The sequence below is a fragment of the Streptopelia decaocto genome, assembly GCF_964273445.1.
Source record: "Streptopelia decaocto genome assembly, chromosome: 14".
Classification (NCBI taxonomy): Eukaryota; Metazoa; Chordata; class Aves; order Columbiformes; family Columbidae; genus Streptopelia; species Streptopelia decaocto.
In genome coordinates this window covers 10,132,211-10,156,926 of record NC_138669.1, presented here as the reverse complement: position 1 = coordinate 10,156,926, position 24,716 = coordinate 10,132,211, and the positions used below count along the sequence as shown (strand labels likewise).

Here is a 24,716-nt window from a genome sequence, read left to right as displayed (position 1 = left end):
TTCACTTTAAAAGAGCAGCGTTTGGAGGGAAAGAACTGGAGAGAAAAGCAAGATAGTGATGCATTTTGAGTGTCTCGTGACACATCTCATTTTTTGAAAGGTGGGATAAGTTGAAAATTGTGCTTCTGTTGAGCTTCCTTAATCTGCTGGTGTCCTGCAGGCTGGAGATGTGACACAGCTCCACCGGGAAAGGGGGCAGGAATTGTACATGTAGGGGGCTACAGAAACTCGAAACTTTTAATAGGATGGTTAGAGGACCAAATAACAATTATTCGAGATGTGCAAAGCAGTCAAGGAGGTTTAGCTGTATTTTCAGTTAAATTTAATTAATGTATTTAGGTCTCCCAAGACTATTTCCAAAAATCTCACAATCTGCTTGAAGGCCAATGTGATTTATGGGTTAAGGGCTTTTGAATAATTTTGTACTGCATAGATTTTAAGAATTGCAGTTGAAGTCACCAGTATTAATAGGCTCAGAGTATTACTGCTTGAAGGAAAGTCCTAATACAGTGATAAAATCAGCATGAGCAACTGTAATTGGGCAGTTACTCCTCTTAGTTTTATGGAATTTTGTGGTTTTAATACGATCAACTGCTTGTCTTTATTGTAAGGGATGAGACACATAGATTGATGATTTCCCATTCCTCAGGAATCCCATGTTTGTGCACCAATTTTCAGCTCACTTTGCTCTATGGAACCATTGCCATGAAAAGCACAAAAGTTTGTGAAGTTTGTTATTGAAAGCTCATCAGAGTGGCGGACTGCCTGCCGGATTGGATTGTTGGGATGTGTCCTCTATTCGTCACTTCAGAAAATCTATCTGATAACAAATCCTATTGAAAATACATATGGAAACATAAGGTTTACATGGCTGTCTTGAGGCCTGGGCGCATGGCTGTCACGTCAAAATAAAGACACGGGTAACGTATCATAGCGGGTGCAGGTTCACGCAGATGCTCAGCAGCAAATTGTATTTGCCATCTGCCACCCCGCTCGCCACGTGCAATGTCTTGTTGGCTGGGGAAGAGGGATACGGAGTAGACATTTGCACAGGAGTTTCTGTTGGTTTGCTCTTATTGGAAGTGAAATTATTGCCTTTTTTTTTTTTCCTCACTTCACAGGTTTTATAAATTAAAATCTTCTCAGTAGTCATGCAGTGCTTTATTTCTTTTTCAATCAGCTAGCTACCTTTGAATAAAAGACTGATTTTTTTTTAAATTGCATTCTAATTTGGAACTAGGATTGTAAAAATGAAGAGCACAAACCTTTAAATAGATTGTGAGCTCTGTTTTGAAACTCAGCTGGAAAAAAGGCATCATCACCATAGTGAATGATCCAACTTTATGAGCTCAGGTTAGCTTACATCTGTGAACAAATACCCAGTTTTAACAGCAGCTTGATTTGTTATATCCATCCAGCTCTGGAAGGTATTGATTATATCAGATGAGTTTTGAATCGAATGAACAACTTCCACATATGTTATAATACAATTTTTGTAGAAAACTGGCTGACAAAGGGTTCGAGTTGTTGCTGGCTCCTCCTCACACCATGGCTTTGTGCCTCGCTGGAGACAATGCGGGAGTCAAATGACCCTTGCTAGTCCTGCCCACGTCTTGCAGTCACACTCATTTTCTGCTATCTTGTTACCCTATTGCTCTTATGTTTGCTCCCTGCAGGGAACAGCTAATAACTACTGAATGCATTTCATAGTTGGTACAATAACAGCCTTTTGACTTTTTCTATCAGTGTAGTTGGTTGGCTTTGAAAGCTTTGTTGATGATGTTTCCAAATAATTCTGTTTGCAGTAACAGCTGTTGTTTAATCTTCGTAGGGAATGTGATCTTTAACATTATCATCATGCTGCTGCAAGCTATTTGTTGGGTGTTCTTTTTACTCCAGGTAAATCCTCACCAACATAAGTGAGAATCTGGCTTGGTCAGGAACTCTTTCCCGGTTAGACCTCACTGTTTGCTCAGAATGAGAGACTCTGGTGTGACAGTTCCTACCATGGGTAACACTGAAGTCTCCTTTCTCCGTGAGGAGCAGAGACAGAAAGAATGCCTATGTTACATATATATATGAATATATAAATACCACATTATCTAAACTAGGAGCTAGACTCATGCTGAGTCTCTTTCTATGATGTTAGACCAAATATCTGTTCAATATATAAATCATTTCATACCTGCTTTGTAGACTGAGATGCCTGTAGACACATAGAGGATATTTTTGGGGGTGTCAGGGATGTTGTTCAATGTAAAACTTGGCCTGCTAGGCAACCTCTCATAAAGAGGGATTTGTGCCATCAGTCTGGAACAGCTGTCACAGTCTTGCTGTCATTGAAAAGATGTACAAAGCGAATCACCGTTCCCATGTATAATTCAGTGCAGGATTAAAGTGCACATGGATTGCGGTGATTGAGTGTTTACACTAGCAAGACAATCCAGACTGAGAGGAGACTGAGTCTGTCTTCCCTGCATTATAGCTGTTCTGAAAATTGCTTTCTCCAACTGGAATTCTTCTGGCCTCGAAAACATTTGTACAAATTGGGTACTGCTGCCGCCTGCAGTACTTTATCCCACATTATTATAAATACTTTATGAAAATAATCTCTTTACTAAACTACTTTACTGTCTAGTTCTCTGTGCTGTAAGTGACATACCATGGTGCTATGGATTAAAGATTTTATCATTCTAAATTTAATCCTGTTTTCTTGGTTGGTTTCCCTGAGGGGTGGAAAAAGTAGAGAAGGAGGAGGTTTGCGTGGTGATCCAGTCACTCACAATGCAAATTACAAAATGGTGTAGGTGTGGGGCTTGCTGTGCATCTTACGTTTTTGCAAACATTTTGTAATGTCTCCTCTTCTGGCCTCCCTACATTTTCACCAGCAAAGGTGTAATGGCAGTAAGATTTGTTTTATTATTATTGTGATGTGGGTTTTTTTAAATGGTGTGTTTTTTAATTACTATTATTTAATTTTTAATAGCTGTTTTTACACTATGCTTGCTGGTGTTATATGCTGGCACAGATAATGCTTCCAGGAGTTTAGGTTTGGACAAAGCAACTTCACATTTGTATCTTGTTCTATGCCAGACCGTATAAACCATCCGGTATTTTTCTCTTTATTATGTTTTCTTTCTGCTTCTGACTAAATTTCTGATTGGGTTTTGGTTCGGTGTTTTTGTTTTTTCCTTTGATTCTGAAAACATAGTTAATAGACTCGTTTTCAAGTGGCTCCCCAGAAACGTATCTTGCGAAATTCAGGATTCCTTCCTAATTTGTAGCTATAATAATACGTATTTAAGTTTATAACTTACTAGAAAAGCAGCTACTCATTGTGCATCCCAAAATCTCTAATTGTGCTCATTTCTTCTGGATTTTGCAATTTATGCATAGTTTTGCAGTTAAAATATTTGCTCAGTTGCTATTTAAGTTGCACACCAAATTTGTCTATTTGAAGAGCGTATATGAGCATAAAATTAGGGTAGTTAAGTTGCTCCTTGCCTACCATTTTAATGTGCATCTGAAATGGAAATGAGCGATGAAATTAGACCGGGAAAAAATGACTTCACAAGAAGTACAAGAAAAAGTGTAGCTTGGGATGGTGATTAAAATCACGATGCTTCTTCCAGGCTGATACTTCATGTTGACTTCAGCCTTCAGCACCGTTTCTGCCAGGGCAGTTTGCACATCTGGTCCCCTGTGCTCTCTGCCCCCGCATCCCCACGTCTCCGGGGGGCTGTGCTATTTTTTGGGGTCCTTTCAACCCAGCAACCCCCAGGAATGAGGCTTTACATGGAGCGCAAGTGGGTGTCTTTAAGCATGTCTTGCTATGTTATGCTTATTGAAAGAGATTGAGCTACTATTCCACTATCCAAAGAGATTTTCTGAGCTGTTTTCATACCTAGAGAGAGTTGGTACGTGTGATATTTGTGAGTGGAATGGACAAAGTAATACGATATGTTTGGCATTCAGTTCTAAAAGGATATGAAAGCACACTTGAAACCGAGATATGCCTGTAAGAGCTGGCCAGCTCTGCTATCGGTCTCTTGTTTATGCGATTGTGTGTGGAAAACTGCTTTCAGTTTAGGATGTAGAGAAAATATTTCAGGCTGTGCAATTTTGTTGCCAACGATTGCTGTAAGTAATGTTTTAGCGTAATAAAACTGAAGAAATCGGTTGGAAAAAACCAAATTGCACTGGTACCAATATTCTTTGAAGGGCATATTCTTCTCTTGCTCTTCGCAAGCTTATGTGTGGCCTCACAGTTCTTACAACTGTGAAGTCAAACTGTTAATGATCCTCTGAGGAATAAAGGTGACAAAAATTACATACTAATAGATACCCTGAAAATAGTCGTCAGTCTCATATTTGTTTTTTCTCATTTTTTTTCTCCATTAAGCATGGCGCATGCTCTGGGAAAAACACTATTTGCCAGAATAGCCCAGAGAAGGACACTGATTAATCCATCCAAGTGGAATAATTTACTGCTGACCTTGCTCCAACTTTGACATCTGGATCATGTAATTTTGTTGGTTTTCTACATCAACTTTTTTTTTTGTTTTCATAGATCATTATATTGATTATATTTGAAAAAGAAAATTACTCCCCTGCATCAGCTCTTGCATGGGGAGTGATTTGGATGGTGCTTCTATTTTTGTGATAGGTTTTTCATCAAGGCTTCTACTGCTTGACACAGCAGAAGTGGAAATGGCCCCTTCCCTCCTGTCGCTTTGCTTCAGGGACTCTTTTGGGCGAGGATAGTTGTGATAAGTGTAAAGAAAGTATTCCTCTGGGGGCAGGGTTTTCTAGCATTTAAAATCTGAGGCGAGGCTGAAAGGTCTATGAGTGGTTTACACGAGGATTAAGAGAGGCCCAAGTTTTTCTTAAAAATAATTACCAAATTTGGGATTCTCTGTCCTCTTAGTGAGTTACCATTAAATCAGCCTTTTATGCAACCCAGTCACTTCTTGTTTCTCATTCTTTGACTTCTTTGATTTCAGAAGTTTCGGATGCTCACTTAATTATGAATGTCTCCAGAGCCAGATGATGATGATGATGATGATTAAAACTTGGCAGACAGTACTTTTTAAAACACTAATCTTCACAAGATTCTCTGTAATTGGATAAGTATTCTCCTCACTTCGCAGAGAGGAAAACTATAAGGGTCCAAACCTGCTTCTGTTTTTGGAGATGCTGTCAACTCTTAAGGCTCTTAATAGCAGAAGATTAAGTCCTTAAGTGATTTGTCTGAAGACAAGTAAGATGGTGGGAGAGTTTGATTAGATCTTGGGTGTTCTTGATTCACAGGCACCTGGCTGATAGCTCAAGATGTCTTGCTTGACATTTCAGCGTTTTCATTTTAGTGTTTATCTTCAAAGGTCACCAACTTTATGTATAACTTTAAAAAGAAGAGTACAGTAAGTCAAGTTCTACACCTGCTATTGAGCCCTCTAGTGTTTTTATTTTGGCTGTGGCTCCATTGCTGACAGACACCCCCAAAAATAACATGGCAGAAATTGTGGAAATGAAATCACTTGGTACTGTAAAGGAACTGAGAAACAATTTGGATATGATGATAAGAAAAGTTATCAGTAGAGAGGCTGAAATATTTGGATGGCGATACAGCTGTGTTCTTGGATGGTGGTTGTTTTGTTGGTGATGCTAATACATACTCACTTAGGACTCTGCAGTAGGGTCAATGTGGCTCTGTCACTGGATGAATTATTGCTCCGTGTGGACGTCTGCTAGTCAGGACACATCAATGCCTAGGATTTGGGCTCTTGAGAATCGCCACAAAACAATTTAAGTTTCCCCTTTACTGCTTTTGCCATCTCCCTTATTAAAGATTCCTGGGTTACCTTTCTATGGCTGATTAATATGTCAGGTGATTAATGACTTTCATCTGACACATCGATGGGATTAAACCATGATGAAATACGTCTTTCCCCTCCTATTGTTGCGTTCTGCTGCTCTCCACAAAGGAAGTACAAGAGGGATTGTCTCACTAGAAGCTCTGCCTCTATTTCTGCCTGTTTCTGATTACTTTGCTTTTGGATACGTGTCTGTGGTGCTGAGTTAGAGTAGCAAAAACTGTTTAGGAAAAGATGATGAAAGTGCATCTAAAATATTCTGGGAATAACATGGGCAGCTTGATGAGAATTTGTTCTTAGTCTTGTTTAACATGACTCAACGATGATTGTATTGAGTGCTACTGCAATGCTTTTGCTCTGAAAAGCACCAGCTCAGTACATTTTTTAGGAGATGCCTGACTTTAAGCAGATGAGAATTTGCATTAGATTTAAGCACAAAAAACTAGGCATGTGCCTTAATTACTTTCAATAACTATGGCAACTCTGCAAGGAAATGTGTGGCTGCAGGGTGCATGCCTAGAGGTGCTAGCTTTAACCTACTAAATGTGAGACACGGTTTCCTTAATTTGGCAGAGTGCTGTGCAGAAAGCTGCGGTTTCCCTGATGCCAGAGGCTGAGTCCTGCTTGATCTGGCTGGAGACTGACTCTCCTTTTTCTCACTGCCCCCTCCTTCACCCCCTGTCTGGTAAGGGGATTAATTTCCAGCCAGGCTTGGCTGTTCTGCATCCACATGGACCCTGTGCGGCCACCGCCAGCGGTTGATGGAGACGGGAGGTCAGACCACGTCCCCTTGCAGCAGGGAGATGGACTGAGCCAGCAATAGAGCAGCCCCGGGACTGTAGCCCTGCTAATGTGTGTAGCTCGTTCTGAAGATGTAGCAGTATTTGCAGGGACAAATGTGCAGAGGATTGTGCCCATTTGGTTTGAACGTTCCTGCCGCAGCCTGTGCCATCAAAGCTTTGCCTCTGCTGATCCTCACGCTGACTCCTCTCATGTGCCAGTGCTACGGCAGTGTTCTTGCCGCCTTGAAAATACATGTGTACAAGGATCATTTATTTGGAATTTTGGTGAAGGTGAGAGTAATGGTATTAAGATGTGGCTGCGTAACGTGGTTACTGTGAGTAGCGAGTGGCAGGAAGCTTAGAGAAAATGCTGTGCTGATCAAAAAGTTGTCAGCCTGGATTTGCTGGTACAATTACGGGCAATTTTTATTGCAATGAGAGTTATTTAAAATTTAAATAGAGTTGACATCATGTTCTTTTGACCTAATTCTCAGGCTTTTGTATTATTACTGAAGTGATCTGGGATATTTTAATGCAGTACACTGCAGAATGGCACTCTTAGGAAAGATTGATACAGCACTGGTGTTTGAATAGGAAATGGAGCATGGCACATTCTGAGATAATGCTGTGATCTTCAAATGTGAAGGGTTGTATGTGTAGCTCCTGGGTGGAAAGCCACAGCTGTAGTTTGAAACCAACCCTGCTGAAAAGTGACCCAATGAAAACCCATGATACCTCTGTTTGTTGTTGCATGAGTATATGAGGTCATGATTTCTTTCCTGCAAGTAGTACCGCTCATTTGCATATCACTAGATGCCCAGTTTACATTGACTTCATTCTAACTGGCAGGAAAAAGTCATTAAGCCCTTGTGGAATATTCTAAACTTTCGCAGAAAAATTTGATTTACTACTTTCTTCCTTCTAGACAGCTTGCTCCCATGACAACCCCATGTCAGATGATGCAAGTACAGACCCCAGGTTTCCCATAACTTTGTCCTTGGGATGACACCAGTGTCATTTTTCTCATGATCTTTAAAAACAGAGGAGAAAAATAGTTCGTTCTTCTTTTTTTTTTTTTTTTTTTTGTAAGTGGTGCGAATTGTCATTCAGAAAGCACCATGCCTTAGTATAAATTTCACTCATCTAGAAATATTAATAGCAATCAAAAATACAGTGTTTTGGCTTGAACGATATAAAATAAAGGTTGTGGTTTTTAGAAGTGCAGCTTCTGTTGAGGCACTTGGTAAGAGTCAGACTTCACTGCCAAGCCAGCTTGTTGTTGCTTTTAAGGCAAGTACCATCCAGATGCATGAACCTGAGTGCTTACAGCCCACCTTAGGGGTAGAGACGTTATTCACGTGTTGAATCTACTTGTAGAAATAGTCCACCCACTTGTGGTGAGGACAGAGGCACCGGGAAGAGCTGTAGAGCATTTTAGGTTACTGTATCTGTGGGTGTACAGTCCTACTGCTTATCCTGGGATCAGTCCCCCCACATACCCCAACCTCCTCGAAACTGTCCAACCTGGGCTATGATCATCTCACAACAGCCCATCAAGGTTTCCTTTCAGCCTGGGCTGGCAGTCCTTACTCTTCAAAGGCAGGCCAGCCAAGCTGATAATATTTCTCTGCCATGCCCTAATTACCCCTGAGTAATACTCAGTTGTCTGTTTCTTTTTTTACACACTTCAAAGCAGCTGTAATGACACTATGTTCCTGACTTTGTCTGCTCTGTTTTGCTTTGCTGCAGTATTTTAACAGCAATGCCGTAAGAAGCGTTGCCTGCGCACAGGTTTGCTGGAAGCAGATATCAGCCTTCTAGTACAGCTGTGCTGGCAGATCTGCAAAACCTGTAATTTGGGGAAAATGTATCTAAAGAATCTGTTTAAAATTTAGTGGACAGAAGATGAAACATCAAGCAGACAAGAAGAAATGAATTCAGGCTGCTGAATGGTTTTGCTTCCAAATATTTTGGTCTGAACTATGTTAGCAATAAGTCAGTCCATTTGGAAATTATTTTACACACAGAGTTGTTGTCGCATTTCTATTACAAACAGCAGCTCTGTGCTGGGATGCACAAATCCCCCACACGTTCAGCCAAGTAGAACTGTGGGATCTCCTGCAGATGTCTCAGCTCAGAGGCTGGTAAAGCGCTATGGGGATGCAGCTGTGCTTGTGGGGATTTGTTTGGGGGACCCTCCCGCTGTGCCGGAATAGCTCAAGCTGTAATTTTTTAGTAAAGGCACATCCTTAATGCTTAGACATCAAGTAATTGCTCATTAAATGTCAGACTTCTCCCAGCTAGACCTATCTTGAAGATCTGCTACTGTATTTACACACCCAAATGTTTGCTGGATTTTTCTGGTATTTTGGCTTGTTTAACCTTTTTAACAACTCGTGGCTTCTTCTGCCCAGTTATTTTCCATTAGACTTTAAAGTCTCTCTCTGCATGCAGAACACAGAGAAACCCTGACAGCTGTGTTTCATTCTCTTTTCACATCTCAGGGTTTCACCAGGCAGAGGTTTAGTGAAATCTTTGTCATGGGATCTGAAAATGTTATTGCTTCAGTTTTGTTGCTGCCAGGTTGCATTGTAAATGCAAAGCTGGCAGCCAGAAATGGTGCCACATCGCTGTCTGGTTGGCTTTTTTGTGTGTGTGATTATTTTGGAGTTTTTTCCCCTCGTAATTACTTAAAACAAATTGGATCAAGGCTGCAGGACTGTAATACTTTTACAGCTGTATTAAATGCCATCTTAGGAGACAAATTTCTGTGATAAGTTTCTAGAAAAGGAAGCAAACTTAAATTATTTTAAACCAACCATGCTGCAGGATGAGGATGGTGGAATGTTGCCTGCTAGCGGTTTTATTATTATCATCATCATTTACCCCTTTTAAATTTTAGGGCTCTCGTTTCTGCAAGGCAATCGTTCAATGCTTACTTTTTTTTCCCCCACCAATTTGCTGTTGCTCCAGAGGCTAGATGAAGATATTTTATTCAGGCATTAAATTAATTACTTTTATGCAGAAGACAGTTGATCGAAGCGTGGTTATATTTCTTTTCATTTTACTACTTTATCATTTGAGCAAGCGCTGCAGTTTTGTGCTGATTTATCAGTGCCTTGTTGAATATCAGTAACTAGTCTTTAAGGGGTTTGGGCGGTTTGAACTAGGTAGTGAGCCTGTGAGAAATGGATTTGCCTGCATTGGTGTAGCAGAACTTGGCAGTGGTTCGATTCTGGCTTTGCCAATACAGAAATCTTTGCCACTGTTCTCAGCATCCAAGAATGTTCCTATTTCCACATGTTTATCCCTGTCTTGGGTGAGGTGGGCTATTTTATGGAGATTTCTTCTTGTTTGTCATTTCTAGTAGCCAAGAAGGTTATTAAAATAAATTTTAAAACCCCCATACTGTACTGTACTCCCCTATTTACCATCTGTAACAGAGGTATATATGGTATCTCTCTGTCAGCCTGGGCTTACTGGGATTCAGTGGTTGGAATGGACTAACTGTGATACAACAGAGAACTTGGCATCATTTGAATGCCACGTTGTTGTGTTGGCACCATAGGTAAACGATTTCCCCCTTTTATTTTGCTGTTAATGATCAGCTTCAGCTGTTGCGCGGTGCGTGTTGGAGCTGCACGTCAGGATGCTCAGAGACATCTCAGCTTTGTGTACACCACCATCCGTACGTGCCGTAGATGGGAACTGAACATCTAATTACTTTATGAGATTTGTGAACAGAGATTTAGAGCCTGCTTAGCCTTTGCCTGGAAGTACTTTCTGTGTGATTCCAAGCCTGCTTTTGCTCTCCTCCTCAGGTCCTTTCACAGATGTTGTCACTACAAACCTGAAGCTTGGCAACCCTACAGACAGAAATGTGTGCTTCAAAGTTAAGACCACAGCACCACGTAGATACTGTGTAAGGCCTAACAGTGGAATTATTGATGCAGGAACATCAATTAATGTTTCTGGTAAGTCATTCAAGCAGTTTTTTGGTGATTGAAAATATCTTCTTCCAACCAATTAGTTCTTGGAACGCTTTGCAATCTGAAAGTATTTTGTTGAATGTTTGTAAAAGCGAGGGGTGATTTAATGGAGAAGCAGCCTTTTCATATATGTTTACTTCCCTATTCCTGATCTAGCAGTAATAGATTTGTTTTTACATCTTGTTTGTGGGGAGAGAAGTACATCAATTATTTAAATGGTTCAATAACAGTCTTAGCCAGCCTAGCCCAGTCAGCCCTGCCCTCCCGCTGGGATTATTTTTGTACAGTTAGTTTTTTGCCAGCTTAACTTCCTGAACCAGCTCACCACAGGGTCAAACAAGTGCTTGGACGGGCACGTCGAGGTAAGAATAAAATGGGGTGGACTGCAGCCACACTGGTTTAGCTTGATGTAGGCTGTTGCCCAACTGCCTAATATAACCAGTAATGAAAACATTGACTTTGCAGCCATGCTCGGTTTATGTTCCTTGAAGATGCGATATGCTCTGGTTTTAGAAATGTCAAGTGACTTAATCTTTACTGTTCCATAGGAAAACTTAGTGATTTTCTCTAATTGAGTCAGTAGCTCTTGACCTGCCTAAGTTTGGTAATGGAAAAGCAAAGAAATGGCTTATTTTGAAAGTATAAAGAGTTGAGCATTTCCCATAAACAGAATGTCTGTGTATTATTAACTTGCTGGTGATGCTTGAAAGCAATGTATTTCTCAATGACTTCTCTGATCTATCTTCTTAATAAAGAATTCTAACAAAGCATGTACTAGTGGCATACTACATGAATAAAGTCTGACTTTTTAGTTAAGAAAACTATTTATATAAACATGCAGATATGTTTTACTGTTTTTAATAAATGTTAATATTGGCATTATCAGAAGAATTACTTACTGATAGGTTGTATGGTTTGCCATTAGTCTCTTACCAAACTTTTCTAGCCTGGAATAAAAAAGTTTTGGGAGCTAAAATTACTACTTTTTACTTGAAAAAAAAATAAGAATCAAAACTTCAGTTTTTTTACTTAATAAAATGTAAAAACCACATCCCCCCCTCGGAGAGCTGGCTTCAACAAAATCAAAATTGATCCTGAAAATACTTTGCACTGTAACATTAAGAGACTCTAATCCCATAAGCCTTCTTGTGCATGCGTGCGTTTGCACCCTCATCGATCTGTTGTCTTTGGGATTTCTGTTGTGTCAAATTGAGCGTGCCTGTGATGTGATGGCAGAATTGTGCTTTGTGTGTGGTTCATGGCTGGGAAGTGTCACGGTGAGGGGACAACCAGTGCGATGCGGGGCAGGCAAAGTGCTTCTGCCTCAGGTGAAGGCCAGCATGGATCTGCTGAGCTCTGAAATGACTAATATGCACATTTAAAAGCTCTCTAAAAAGAAATGGAGATTTTTAAAACTTGGCACAATTGTTGTGTAAAGCTGTCTATCATCTATACTAGCTGCAGGCAAGCATATTAAGTGCATACAAATAATGGAGTGATAATGAAAATTAGCATGGTTCCTAGCTAGAAATTATCTTCCTACTAAAAAGATGTGGATTCTTTTCATCTTTCAGATGAACTTCCAAAATTAAGCTTCCTTTGGCACATACCGTGCTTTTTTACTGTCCTCTTGATCTCAACATTGAGTGTTTTCCTAAACTTCTGCTTACAATGACCCTTTGCTCTACCTTGAGCAGAATATAGTGTGTGCAAGTGTTGTATGAACCATTTTATGTTGTGCTACCAGCTTGCCTGCACCTTACTTGCTTTTGCAGCCCCAGTCTCTCAGCAGCATACCGAATAGGATATGGATTTAGTCCAAGACTTGGCTTAAAGTATCGAATTATGAGAGATTGCTGTGCTCACCCTAGGCTGTGCTTTGCTCTTGCTTATGTAGCTTTGAAAAATTTCCCTTTTCTGATAACTTTATTTATAGTGATTTATGATTCATTTAGTTTTGCACGTGGCTATGGTATATTTAATCACAAACTCACATTTGTGTTCTACATATTTTCATGCTGATAGTAACTTAGTAATAATAAATAATGATCCTAAAGTGGCAGTCCTTATGTTAACATTATACTTTCAAATGCATGTAGTACACATTCATTGTTCTTTAGGTAATATGTAATGTAAATTTATAAGTCAATGTGTTACAGAATTCTGGGATTATAATTCTTTATTTCCTAAGACATTCGAAGATGAAGCTGTCTTTATCATGTGCTGTGGTTGAATTTCACTGTATTTATTGAATTCTTGCAGCTTCGTTATACCATGCATGGGACCTAATTGTGGAGTTGAAGGTGGCAGTGTCTTTGGTTCTCATTAGCAGAAGTGATCTCTTGGATCGGGGGGACCAAAGAGGGAACTTTAATTAACTTAGAGAACAGAATTCCAATTCACAGAAAGGGGGGGATGTGTTTAGCCTTTGCTTTGGAGTAATGTTGCTTAAGAGCAGAGGGATGATTTTGGAGTTAATGAAGTGAAAAATAAATAGAACTTGTTTCGTTGTCTCTGAATCAGTTTTCAGACATGTAATTCAAGTCTTGCACAAGGCATAAAAATAGGACTTGAATTCCTCCAGACCTAGTGAAAATACTACTGATGAGAAATTATTAGAATGTGGTTAATTCAGTAATAACTTCCGGACACTTAAACTAATTGGGCTGTATTTACTATATGCAATCTGTCCTCTTGAGAATCGCTGACTGGCGTTAACACAGCTGCTTGGTAGCGCTGCATTGATACTGCACCTCGCCTCCAAAAATCTGTGCCTAAATATAGTGGCGCGAAGCTCTGGAACAGTTCATAAGTTTCTCAGAATGTTACTGACTAAAGCCAAGTTTGGGGCAGCCTTATCTTCCTTGGGCTGCAGTAACCAGACGCCTTTCTTAAACCCCTGTGGAATTTTCTGTACTGTTCTGATGTGAGTGTATGAGAAGGTGTTCTGCCCTAAGACACAGGCAGCAATCAGAGCATTATTCCACTTTGTTTCATACTAATATAATGGCTCATTTAAAACATAAAATGCTAGAAAAGTAAAGCTTGCTTTATTCTAATGGAGCGTCAAATACCAGCTTCTCATGTCATATCACAGCTTTGCTTAAATATCTGTGTTTAAGGCCCTTGTATTGTGTGCTGCTTGCTGCAATGTCAGGTTTGCAGCCCATGTTCTCACCTGTTACATAATGACATGTAATTTTAACAGCCGAGTTTATGTAACTGTCGGGAAGTGTATGTGTGCGCTGTCATCTCATTTCATTGCGTTTGGTCTGAAGTACTTTGTAAAGAAGGTTATTTGCACACATTCCATTTTGGTTAAACATGTCTTATTTCGACAAAGATACCTCATTTTGTGGCCTCCAACAGGTTGAAATCTAAATGAAAGGCATGAATGGATTACAAAGGAAAAGTGAAAAAATAAAAGCAGATGTTGAGGAGTCTACAGACAGGTGTATAACTTGGGGAGCAAGTACAGATGGTACCGTCTGTGCCGTGTCCGGCTGAAGGGAGCAGTCTGAACACGCCTCCTAAAAATGGGGAGAAGCTCACGTTATCCTTGTGTTCCTGCTGAATATGCGTGGGGTGGTTTTCAGTCTTCTGTAAACTTGTCTGACCTTGAAAAGGCAGCTCGCGTTGCCTTCGGGACGGTGTTTCTGCAGCTGCTCTTCCCTTCAGCCGCAGCAGATCTGCCCCTTTCGCTGACACTCCCGTCCTGTCCCATCCGCTGAACCCGGACATCCCAGGAGCACGTAGCGACTGCCAAGTTTTGGTTTTACCCGCTTGCTTTAGAAGAATCTATCTTGATCTTCCACAAATTCAATGGTTTTTAGTATTACTGAAATATCTCCAGAAAGAACGGTGCAAACATGGAGCAAATGTGAAGTGGTGCAGTGGCCTCTGCCTGTTTCTGTGGATGTGAGCGTCCTTTGCTCACCCCTAGCAGAGCTGATCAGATGGCACAACGATCTTGAGGCTTGCTGCTTGGGCTATTTTACGTAAAGGTGATGGAAATGTGGTAGATTTGTTCTATCCTGACCATGAAGAATTTCATGCAGTGTCATTTGGGAAAATCGTCAGTAAAGCTAGGAAAGAAAAATAGATTCACAGACTATTGAATGGGCTGCTTAAAGAGTAAACAGTGATGTGGTGGATGGAAATGTAATAGCAGGAAGTTACTAGTGATGTTTCTTGAGAATGATTCTTGGTACTAATATCGTTTAATGCTTTTATAAGCAATTCTGGCACAAAAAGAATACGTGAAAAACCCTGATAATGATGTGAAGTTGGGAGGCTGAAGATATGCGGCAGAACTGTGTGTCCTTGAAGGCTACAGTAAGACAAACAGAGGATGAGTTTCATCAGAAAAACTGCAAAATCACATACCCGGAGGATAAAATACTCCTGCTATAGTCACAAGCTTGTTAAACCAAGGGGCTGGATAGGGAGACCAAGGTGCTGACATAATGTGACTATGAAAAAGACAAATGTGTAGTATGTGCAAACAGGCAGAGTAATGGAGGAGATAGGAGAGTGTAAATGCTGTTGTCCCAAGCACTAGTGAAATTTCCTAGATGTAGATTTAGAGTGGCTTGTGTAGAGGAGTTGAAGCCAGAACAGGTGCAGGGAATGAATGGAGAGCCTGGCCGGGAGCAGCACCCCGTCTGGCTGATGGAGTGTACCAGACGCCAAGAGTTTCTGTGATTGATGTCTTGGAGTGCACCAGAAGTACACGACTCTTCCCCTTCTTTGATATTTAAGCATAAGGGCAGTATTGGTCTAGGACCAAGTAAACAGGCCATTAATAAATGTAGCTGGAAACTAGAGGAAGGTCGCTGACTATCCGAGCAGGGAGACTTTTCTGTTCCTTCTGCTCTTGGAAGGGAGTGTGAGATCCTGGCTGGCATTAGGGGGGAGTTGTGCCTCCTTCCATGTTCCTTGCTTCACATTTCCTGTGTTCCTTGGGAAAGCAGCTTTACTCTAGTGAAAACCGCAGGAGTGTAATGCTTGTGACATGGTTGTTGACTTTGCCAGTAAACTGGTTTAGGAAAGTATATTAGGTCACTGCCTCTCCTTTGCTATCTACACAGGGCCTTGTATGGGGGTGTAGCAGGAGTTTGTGAGAAAACTAGTGTCCATTTCTTTGGAAACACTTTAGAACAGGACGTACATGAGGCCAGTCCTTCATGTTTGAATTGTGAGAGAGACAAGTGGGCTGACAGGTATGACTTGTGTTCCTGCTCATCCCATTGATCTCTCAATGACTTCGCGGTTTTTGCCCGTGGTAGAATAAATACATCTGGTGCTGCAGCTGTAGGGTTATCGGTTTAGAAAGTGGGTGAAATGCGTATGTATCTCTGCCTAATGGATGCTCATGCCAGTGAATTTGAAGATTATGTTAATCCTTTTATTTCTTAGAACTCTGGGTTCTGATAAAAGCTGGTCAGAAACATTTGACCAGGGGAGGTGTCTGGCTTGATCAGGCGTTTTGTAGAAACATACGCTTTTCACATGGTAGTTGCATAAGGTATGGAATTTCTGGTCAAAACGAAGGACCCACGTTCCCATCACAGTAGCAAATTCTCCAGCACTTGGGGCAGTTACGTGGAACCGATCTTTCACAGAAACCACCAGCAGCGTGTGACTAAATGTTGAAATGGTTTGGTTTCCTCTTGAACAAAGTACATATTTTTTAGCTTTGCATCTGGCTTACAAGACATTTGCTGAATAATTTGTGTCAATGTGGCCTTTGCGCATTGATCTAAAAATACAAGTGCTAACACTGTGTGTATTGTGAGGCCCTCTCTGGCCGTTGGCTCTTACGATGCACTGAAGGCCATTCAGAGCAGCCAGCGTGTGGTGTTGGAGGATGGCTCCAGCACTGTCATTTGGGAAATAACCATTTTCAAATGAGCTTATAAAAGCAAACTGAAAAAAAATGCCGATCTGGAGAAGTTCCATAAACTGGAGAGCTTTCACTACCCAGTTGGATCTTACACATTACGTAGACTTGAAGTGACCGAGGTGTCTGCTACAGGGGAGAAAAAATGCTGCTGCTTTCCAGTGATGTATCATGTAATGTTGAAATACATCTGTTTTTGCAGAGCAGCCACTTCTGTTTGGAAAAACATTTTTTAAAGTAGCTGGTTAATTAGCAAATATTTATTTTTGGACTAGTATTTGATTACTGCAAGGTGAGTTAAAAATGTATAATAATTTTTAAAGCGCCTCTAAGAATTGGCCACCTTCCTTTTCTTATCGCTTTAAAAGGTGTGTGGTTGTTGATAGCCACACCTTTGTGTGCATGATGAAGATGGCACGGCCATAATATATTCTTCGCATTGAAGGAGGCAAATTGGTTTGGCTTGACTTCATTTGCAATAAATGGGATCTTTGCATATTGCTTTTATACAACAAACCCCTGCAATTAGTCTATGTGAATTTGGGCATGTAATCTTAATAGCACTAGTACTTGAAAGTAATTCTAATTCTTGAATGGCTTCTCTTCATAGTGTTTGAATCGAGGGGCTGAAGTAGAGTCATGGGTTGTAAAACGTGAATTTTCAAACCGTACACCATTTGTTATGTTAGTAGGAATTGCAGTATATTATATGCAAGCTGCATTGTAAATTTGGGGGGTGGTGGCTTTTTGCAATATCTAATAATATGTTTCTGTAAACTGCTTTGCTTACGTGTTCATTAATGTCACAGTAGCTGAATATGCAGGTGTCATTTGCAAAACGTAGGGGTTCTAAGTGACCACTGTGATTCAAGAATGCTCTCTGTGAAATACATAACTCTCCCTCTTTAAGTTATTTTAACAGATTAGTTCTTTACCAAAAAGGAAAACACATGGGAATTCCTAATATTAAATACATTTTTTAAAAAATACCCCAAACAAACTTGTTCCTTTTTCTCTTCCCCCTGAACACGTTCATTTTCTGCACAAGTAAATTTTGGAATGTTTGTGAAATTTTGAATGAAGAGAAATATGTTTCTTGTATTCTTTTCAGAGACAAAGTTTATATAAATTGGTAACAAAGTTTCAGCAGCTCAGTTTTGGAAGAGAAATACCTGTACTTGGTAAAACAAATACCATGTGACTCTTAATCTTTGTAGAGGAAATTTCCATCCTGAGACTTGAACCTGGAGGTTTAAACTGTTTGCCTGTGCAGCTGTGCTCAGGGGCGACCAGCAGAGCTGTGTGCACAGCTGGTGGGAGCGCCAGCTCCTCGCTTCTGCCCCAGGGATGGAGGAAGAATGACAGATGCTTTCTCTGAGAACTTTTGCCCCTGTCCCAGAAGATATGTAAATTATCCTATTTACTATAATTACTACTATTATCTTGCCATAGTTGTATACAGAATAGCATTTCCAAAATCCTCAGACAAAAAGCTAGACAGGTTGCCTTCTAAAATTCTTTTTAAAGTGAGGTTCCTGATCTCAGCTGCTGGTTTGGAAATAACAGACATACAACTTGAAACCATTTTAATATTTGTATTTCTCAAATCTGGTAGCAATCTCATCAATTCATGACTGCGCATCAGAGCAATGTTAACATGATGTGTTTTGGTGTTTTTCTTGCAGTGATGCTACAGCCTTTTGACTATGACCCTAATGAGAAAAGTAAACACAAGTTTATGGTTCAGTCTATGTTTGCTCCAGCTGATACTTCAGATATGGAAGCAGTAGTAAGTATTGAAATTAATTTAAATGGATTTCTTTCTGATCGTATAATTTTATCAGACCTTTTACTGTGTCACTTAAGGACTGTTGTCAGACCACACTGGAATGTTCCTTGAAAGCTTTGCCACGTTTCCATCTCTGTGCATGGCAGGGTATTTTCTTTTTATGTCGAGCCCCAAGAATCTTGTGCTGAAAGACAAAGTGTGGGAGACTGAGTTGGTGTCTGTGGCTGCTTCTTTAGGACACTGCTGACAGTAATGGGATACCAAGCCATGAAACAAATGTTAAGTAGTTGTAATATTTTTCAGTACATCATTTTTTAAAGACCTACTTGAATTATATGTTTGAAGAATATAAAGAATATATTCTAAGTCTGTGGCATCTTTCATATTTTATGCCTCTGTACTCTGTCTTGAGCCTTCCCTTCAGCAGCTCCTTTTCCCGGCAGGAACCAGAAGGATGATTTACAAGTATTGTGTTTTTCTTTATCCTTACCCATGTCTTTTGCGACCTAGGGAAATGAAAGGCCCTCATACAGCTTGTGCTGTGGATTACAAATCAGAGTAACAGAAGGCATGTAGGTGCTTAAGTAAAGGACAAAAGACATAGAAATAAGGTGTCAGGCTATATTAAGACAACTTGGAAAGGAACAAACCAGAATGTCAACTGGTTGCTTTCCTATAAGAGCAAGATTTACTATTGCAAGAAGACACAAGGAAGCTTTCTCTGATCTAGTTTTTGTTAGCTTGAGAGAGTACTCAGTAGCTATTAAGGACAATAAAAAAGAAAAAAGACCATTACTCTAAAGTGTACGGCCTGTCTGTGTTTATATATATGTGTATTACTTAAAGCAACAGCAACAAAAACCCCCACAAACAAACAACAGCCCCAAAAAACCTCAGAGTACATATCATGGCTTTTTTACAGTAGTCTTTACAATGCGCTTCTTCTTCGGAATAGCTTTAGAAAGCTGCGGCACTCTGCAGAGTTAAGAATTGCCCTTCTGAAAGAGAATGATGGAACTGTATTTGTTTAATGGCCTCAAAATAAGATCCAATGGGAGAAACAACAACAATAATAAAATGTCTGCATCACTAGGAAGATAAGCCAGTCTGCCTTTTTTCTAACTCTTTAATTTTTATGAGATACTTTATACCATGAAAAATGTTATTCTGCTAGCAGAGAATGCCTTTTAAGACCTAGATGGCCCTTTCAGTTTTCCAGGGCTCTCCAGACCTATACAATTACTTTTTCTATAACACTCGATCGATTCTCAGTTTTGTTACTGCTCTCCAAATCTCATCCTGTTCTGGATAAACAGGTGAGACAAATGACCGGAGTACTATAAAGCTTTCAGCACTTCCCAGGCAGCCAAAGAGCTCGAAATAGAATTCGGAGTGCAGGCACAGCAGAGCTGAGGTGCAGGTCAGCTGTTTGGGATGAGCCAAATACCTCTTGGGGTTGCCCAGGGGTTGGCCGTCATTTGACATCCACTGGAGATCCGCTTAGCAAGGCCGTGCGACCAGCAGCCTGCTCAAAGCGAAGAGAAGCATGTGGGAACTCCGGGACATAAATATGGACAATTCTCGCTGTGTATCTCTGTTACGAATCAGAGTTACAGCTGTTACCTAGCAAAGATTTATAACTGTTAATCCCTATTAAATGTCTTGGAGGGAAACTTTATTCTAGTAGACTCCGCAGTTGGCGGGAAGGAGAGAGGGGAAGCATCCTGCCCTGTGTGCAGCGCAGCCTGGGACTGTCCAGGCTTTGGTGCTGGAGAACCAGGAGGGGGAAGAGCAGTCCTGGAATTCCTACCAGTCAGGAAGAAAAACCTCCTGTGATGTTTGAAAAGCTTTAATAGGAAGTCTGCTGAACAAAGACTTCAGAACCACTGTTACTGATTTGGGGTTTTGTTATCTTTCCCTTCCTTTGAGTGTACCCCCCCGCTTTTTTTTTTTTTTTTCCTTTTTTTATCAGGACCATAGCTCCCCCTATCTATGGTAATTACTCTTACACAATTTCCCATTCTCACAGAAATTACCTGTGCTTCAGACTATTTAGAATTATTTTCTTCAGCATACCTGGTCTTTCCTTACCATGCCACTCAGTTACGTATTTGGTTTTCATATTTCACCATGTTTGTGGTTAAAGGCAACATGGTAAATACCTATAGAGTTTTTCCTGAGTAAGGTGATATGATTTGTTTACATACTACACCAGCTTTTCCATCTGCCTTGTTATAATAATGCTTAATACTAAATTAATGTTATTTCAGTGGAAAGAAGCAAAACCAGAAGAACTCATGGATTCGAAACTTAGGTGTGTGTTTGAGCTACCAGCGGAAAATGATAAGCCTGTGAGTATTTTCAGATGCCTATTGAGTGTTTTAACTTAATACCGCAGTAAATCATGTAAAATGACATGTTTATACAGACAGTTATACAAGCAAAAGACAGAACGTCCTGTTTCACTGCCTGGATGGCATCACCCTTTGAGAACACGATATAAACTATTTTAAACTTTAGTGATGCTTAATGGAACCAGCAGCTAATTTGAAGAGTGTAAATGCAACACAAGCACAAAGAAATCTTTGAGTTAATCTGTTTTCATTGAGTGAAAGATCACAGAATATTTAAAAAAAAAAATGGAAGTATGCTGATTGATGTTCATAGAGCTCAGCGTTTATGCTGAAGCCGTTAGGACCATCAGCAGTATAAATTTGCCTGTCTAACACACCCCTTTGATTCCTTGATACAACGCTGGAAGGAAGTTGGTAGCAATCTAGTGAGGGAGATACAAATGCATTAAGGGATTATATTGCAATTAGAAGCTGTAATATTGTAGGATCCTTTTTTGTTGGGGTAATGAATGCATTAATTTCTAACAGAAGTATTTGGTGTCAAATGTAGAACTGATAATGTATAGAATAAACTGAAATACATTTCCTAGTGTGCAGGTGCTGAAGCCACGTGGGTTTTACCTTGCCCTGGGTAGCTTGTAACTATGATTGTGTGTTGTTATAATGTCATTGTTGTGGTCTCACTGTGTCTGTTCTACCCTCTCCAAACAGCAATTGTTTGCTGTAAAAGTAGGTGCTTTTGCTTTAGGCCAAAGTACTTGGTGTGTTTCCATTTTAGAGGCGTAAAGAGAGGAAGGAAAAATCTGAATTAAATTACATTTAAGAGCTATTCTGTTCAGTTGTGATTGTTTTCTAATGATCTCTAAAATTTGTTAGGGGAAAACAAAAGGACAAGCAGTAACCAGATCCTATTACTTTTTTCATGTAAATAGCATCTTCATGTAGAGACTTTGGTGGCAGTTTTGGTTGGGAAAGAGTGGTTTGGGTGTTGTGATGTGCAGAACAGGGAGAGCAGCGGAAGGGAGGAGGGTTTGGAGGTTTGCAACTTGTTTCCTAACAGGAGCATGATGCGGTGTTAATAACTAACCAAAAATCACTCTGTCCTTTTTCTAACAGCATGACATAGAAATAAATAAAATTGTATCCACAACTGCAACAAAGACAGATTCCTCTGTAATGTCTAAATCAATAAGTTCCTCTTTGGATGACACTGAAGTTAAGAAAGTAATGGAAGACTATAAGAGGCTTCAAGTTGAAGTTCAGAGGTTACGGGAGGAAAATAAACAGTTTAAGGTAAAGATACGCCTTTTTTTTCAGATTTAGCCCTTTCCTGAAAAAGAAGCTTCCGACTTAAAGGTTTGGTTACCTGACCTTGGCATGTCATTTTAATATTTTCTGTAAATTAAAAGATAATTTAGATTTCTCTCTGTAAACTGAGAAAAAAGTGTTGAAATCAATGCTTCCGTTGAAAAGAACATACAAAGTCGTGCACTCAGAGAAACTGATGGGACAGCAACCCAAAGTAATGAATTCTCTCTTTTTTTTCCTTTCCCCACCTAGTTTTCTCAGTCCGAATTAAACATTCGCTGTGGGATTTGGCCCCGTTCTCTCCAACTGATGGGAGCTGGAGGGCACTGTTGTGCAAAAGTGTTTCAGTAATTGCACCTATCATATGCAGTTGAAATGACCAGAGTAAGCGAGATTAATAGGAAATAAGCTTCCTGTCATATGCAGCACATCCCTGTGAAATCAAGTAATTGAGAAGCCGTTATCACCGTGCTGAAAAACTATTTCTACAGTAGTTCAGTAGTTTCATTTGTCTAGTTTCATAGATAACCAAACTAATGAAAATTTTGAATTTGTGACTACTGGAGCCCAATGAAAGGAACTCTGTTCCATCAGCTCTGGTGCTGCTTGGCTGGCCAATGCATGAAGAAATTCTTGAAACGTTTATAAACCACTTCTGTTTTGCACATAGAAATAATATATGTATATAGCTGAGACACAACCTGAACTTCTCCTTGTGTTCTTGTTTCGCCAGCATCTCACAGTACTGTAACTGCTATATGAGTTTAGTTTTTGCAAATCAGTCTTGAGTGAACACTCTACAGGAGATCTCTAGAACTGAGCTGAGGGCTTACAGTCATGTCTTAAAACGGTGAGCTGGTTTTTTGTGGAGTGTTAGAAACACGTGTAAAACATCAGAAACCAGTGGTAAATTACTGCCAGCCACCAGGTGCTGGCAGCGTCAGGTTAGAGTCACTGCCAGAAGGAATCTTTTGAATCTCACTTATCTGATGATTTTTAAGGCTGCAGTAACTCCTATTGCAAATTCAGTTCTTGAGTACTTTTTTATGCATAGACTGGAGGCTTTTGCTATGGTATCTTATACTTTTGCACTGTAATATTGCATCACATGGAGAAGTGTTAACACTATTGCTTCAGCTGTATACAAATTAAGTCAGAGAAGGCACGTTTTACAAGTTCCTGAAGCGCGGTGTGTGTGGAATGGAGTGTGCTAACACACCATTCAGATCGAGATGCGGGTAACACAGCCTCCACCTGAAATGATAATATCTGGTGTTATGATGTTGTTTTATCAGTTGTCTTACATCTTTAAATCGAGAGAGCTGTCAAATACCAAGAAAATATCCTAATTACTGCTGTTAGTTTCATGTCAAAATGTCAACATTAATATGATGGAGGAAATAGATTTCCCTTCAAATGCTGGTAAAATTTGATTGCAACATCTGACTAGAGGAATGATGAGTATAATTGCCTTAAAGCTGCATATTTTTCACAACCTACCTTAGTTAAATTGGAAAACATTTTCCCCAACAGCACTATATTTTGCCTACAGAGCAACAAAAGCATCTCCATGCCATTCCTTCCATGGGTGGTGTTGAGTTTCTGGAGCTGTCTCCAGCCTTGGGATGAGTGGTGCTGCAGGTTTCCTCGGTGCTTCCCCCGTTACCTTGGTCAGCAGGAGAAAACTCCAGGAGCTTGTGGGGTTTGTTCTGCTGGTCAAGAAGACACCAAATTCTTCTCCTACCTCACTACCCTTCTCGGGATTATTTAGGAAATACAACTCTAGATTAGCTTGCCTATTCTATTTTGCCGACCTAAAATAAATATGATAAGGGTGAATACTTAGAGATAATCCATATATGTTCCTTTAGGAAGAAGACGGACTGCGGATGAGGAAGCCGCCCCAGACAAACAACCCAATATCGGCTTCTGCAGCTGCTGTCAAGGACGAAGGGCTCAGCTCCAGACTACTTGCTTTGGTGGTTTTGTTCTTTGTCTTTGGTGTAATTATAGGAAAATTAGCCTTGTAGAGGCAGCATGCTGGAAATTGTAAATTGGTTTGATGGTTCTGCCATATCATTGGATTAAATTTATTCATAACGATGTTTAAAAAAAAAATTAATGTATGACATCTCACAGGTCTTGCCTTTAAATTACCCCTGCACAAATACTATGTAACATAACCTAGAAAGTTTAAAGTGTACAATGAGTAAATGAACGAGAGAAAATATGCTTCAGTGATGGAAGGGGGGGAGAAAATCATGATTTAACACTACAATGGGATATTGTATATGTCATTTTAAACATTCTTAGACCCTGGTACATGTTGCTGGATTACCTCTTTTTAAAAAGAAAAAAAAGAACAAAAAAAAGAAAAGGGGAAAAAAAGAAGTAGAAAAAGCTATTCCTCCAGTGCTGGAGCTGGCCCTACTGGATGGTTGGAGCTGGGTTAGGCAGGAGGTGTTGATAACTTCTGTAAAATATGTTAATCCACAATTCTGCTCATAAATTTAACAGTTTCTGTCAGTGTCTTCGACTCTGTGCAAGTTACCAATTCCTTGGCACTTAAATGGATAGCGAGAAGCTGAAAAGAATTGTATGTGGCAATGCTGAATGTGCTGGGCATCACGAAGAGGCGAATGGTGACTGGTGTGACGCTCGTTTGGAATAAAGGACGATGCCTTGTTCTCACAAAGGGACCAAGCTACATTGCTGTTGG

At 40.1% G+C, this 24,716-nt stretch overlaps 1 protein-coding gene across 1 annotated transcript in view; it reads left to right on the top strand.

Annotated features, from left to right (window-relative positions):
• Positions 1-24,128, top strand: part of VAPB (VAMP associated protein B and C) — a 29,186-nt gene extending 5,058 nt beyond the window's left edge. The window contains exons 2-6 of the mRNA XM_082065603.1: positions 10,477-10,629; positions 18,232-18,335; positions 20,606-20,686; positions 21,806-21,982; positions 23,869-24,128. Of these exons, the coding sequence (XP_081921729.1) occupies positions 10,477-10,629; positions 18,232-18,335; positions 20,606-20,686; positions 21,806-21,982; positions 23,869-24,027 (674 nt within the window). The 3' untranslated portion in view covers positions 24,028-24,128. The remainder of the gene's footprint in view (positions 1-10,476; positions 10,630-18,231; positions 18,336-20,605; positions 20,687-21,805; positions 21,983-23,868) is intronic.
• The last annotated feature ends 588 nt before the right edge of the window (positions 24,129-24,716 follow it).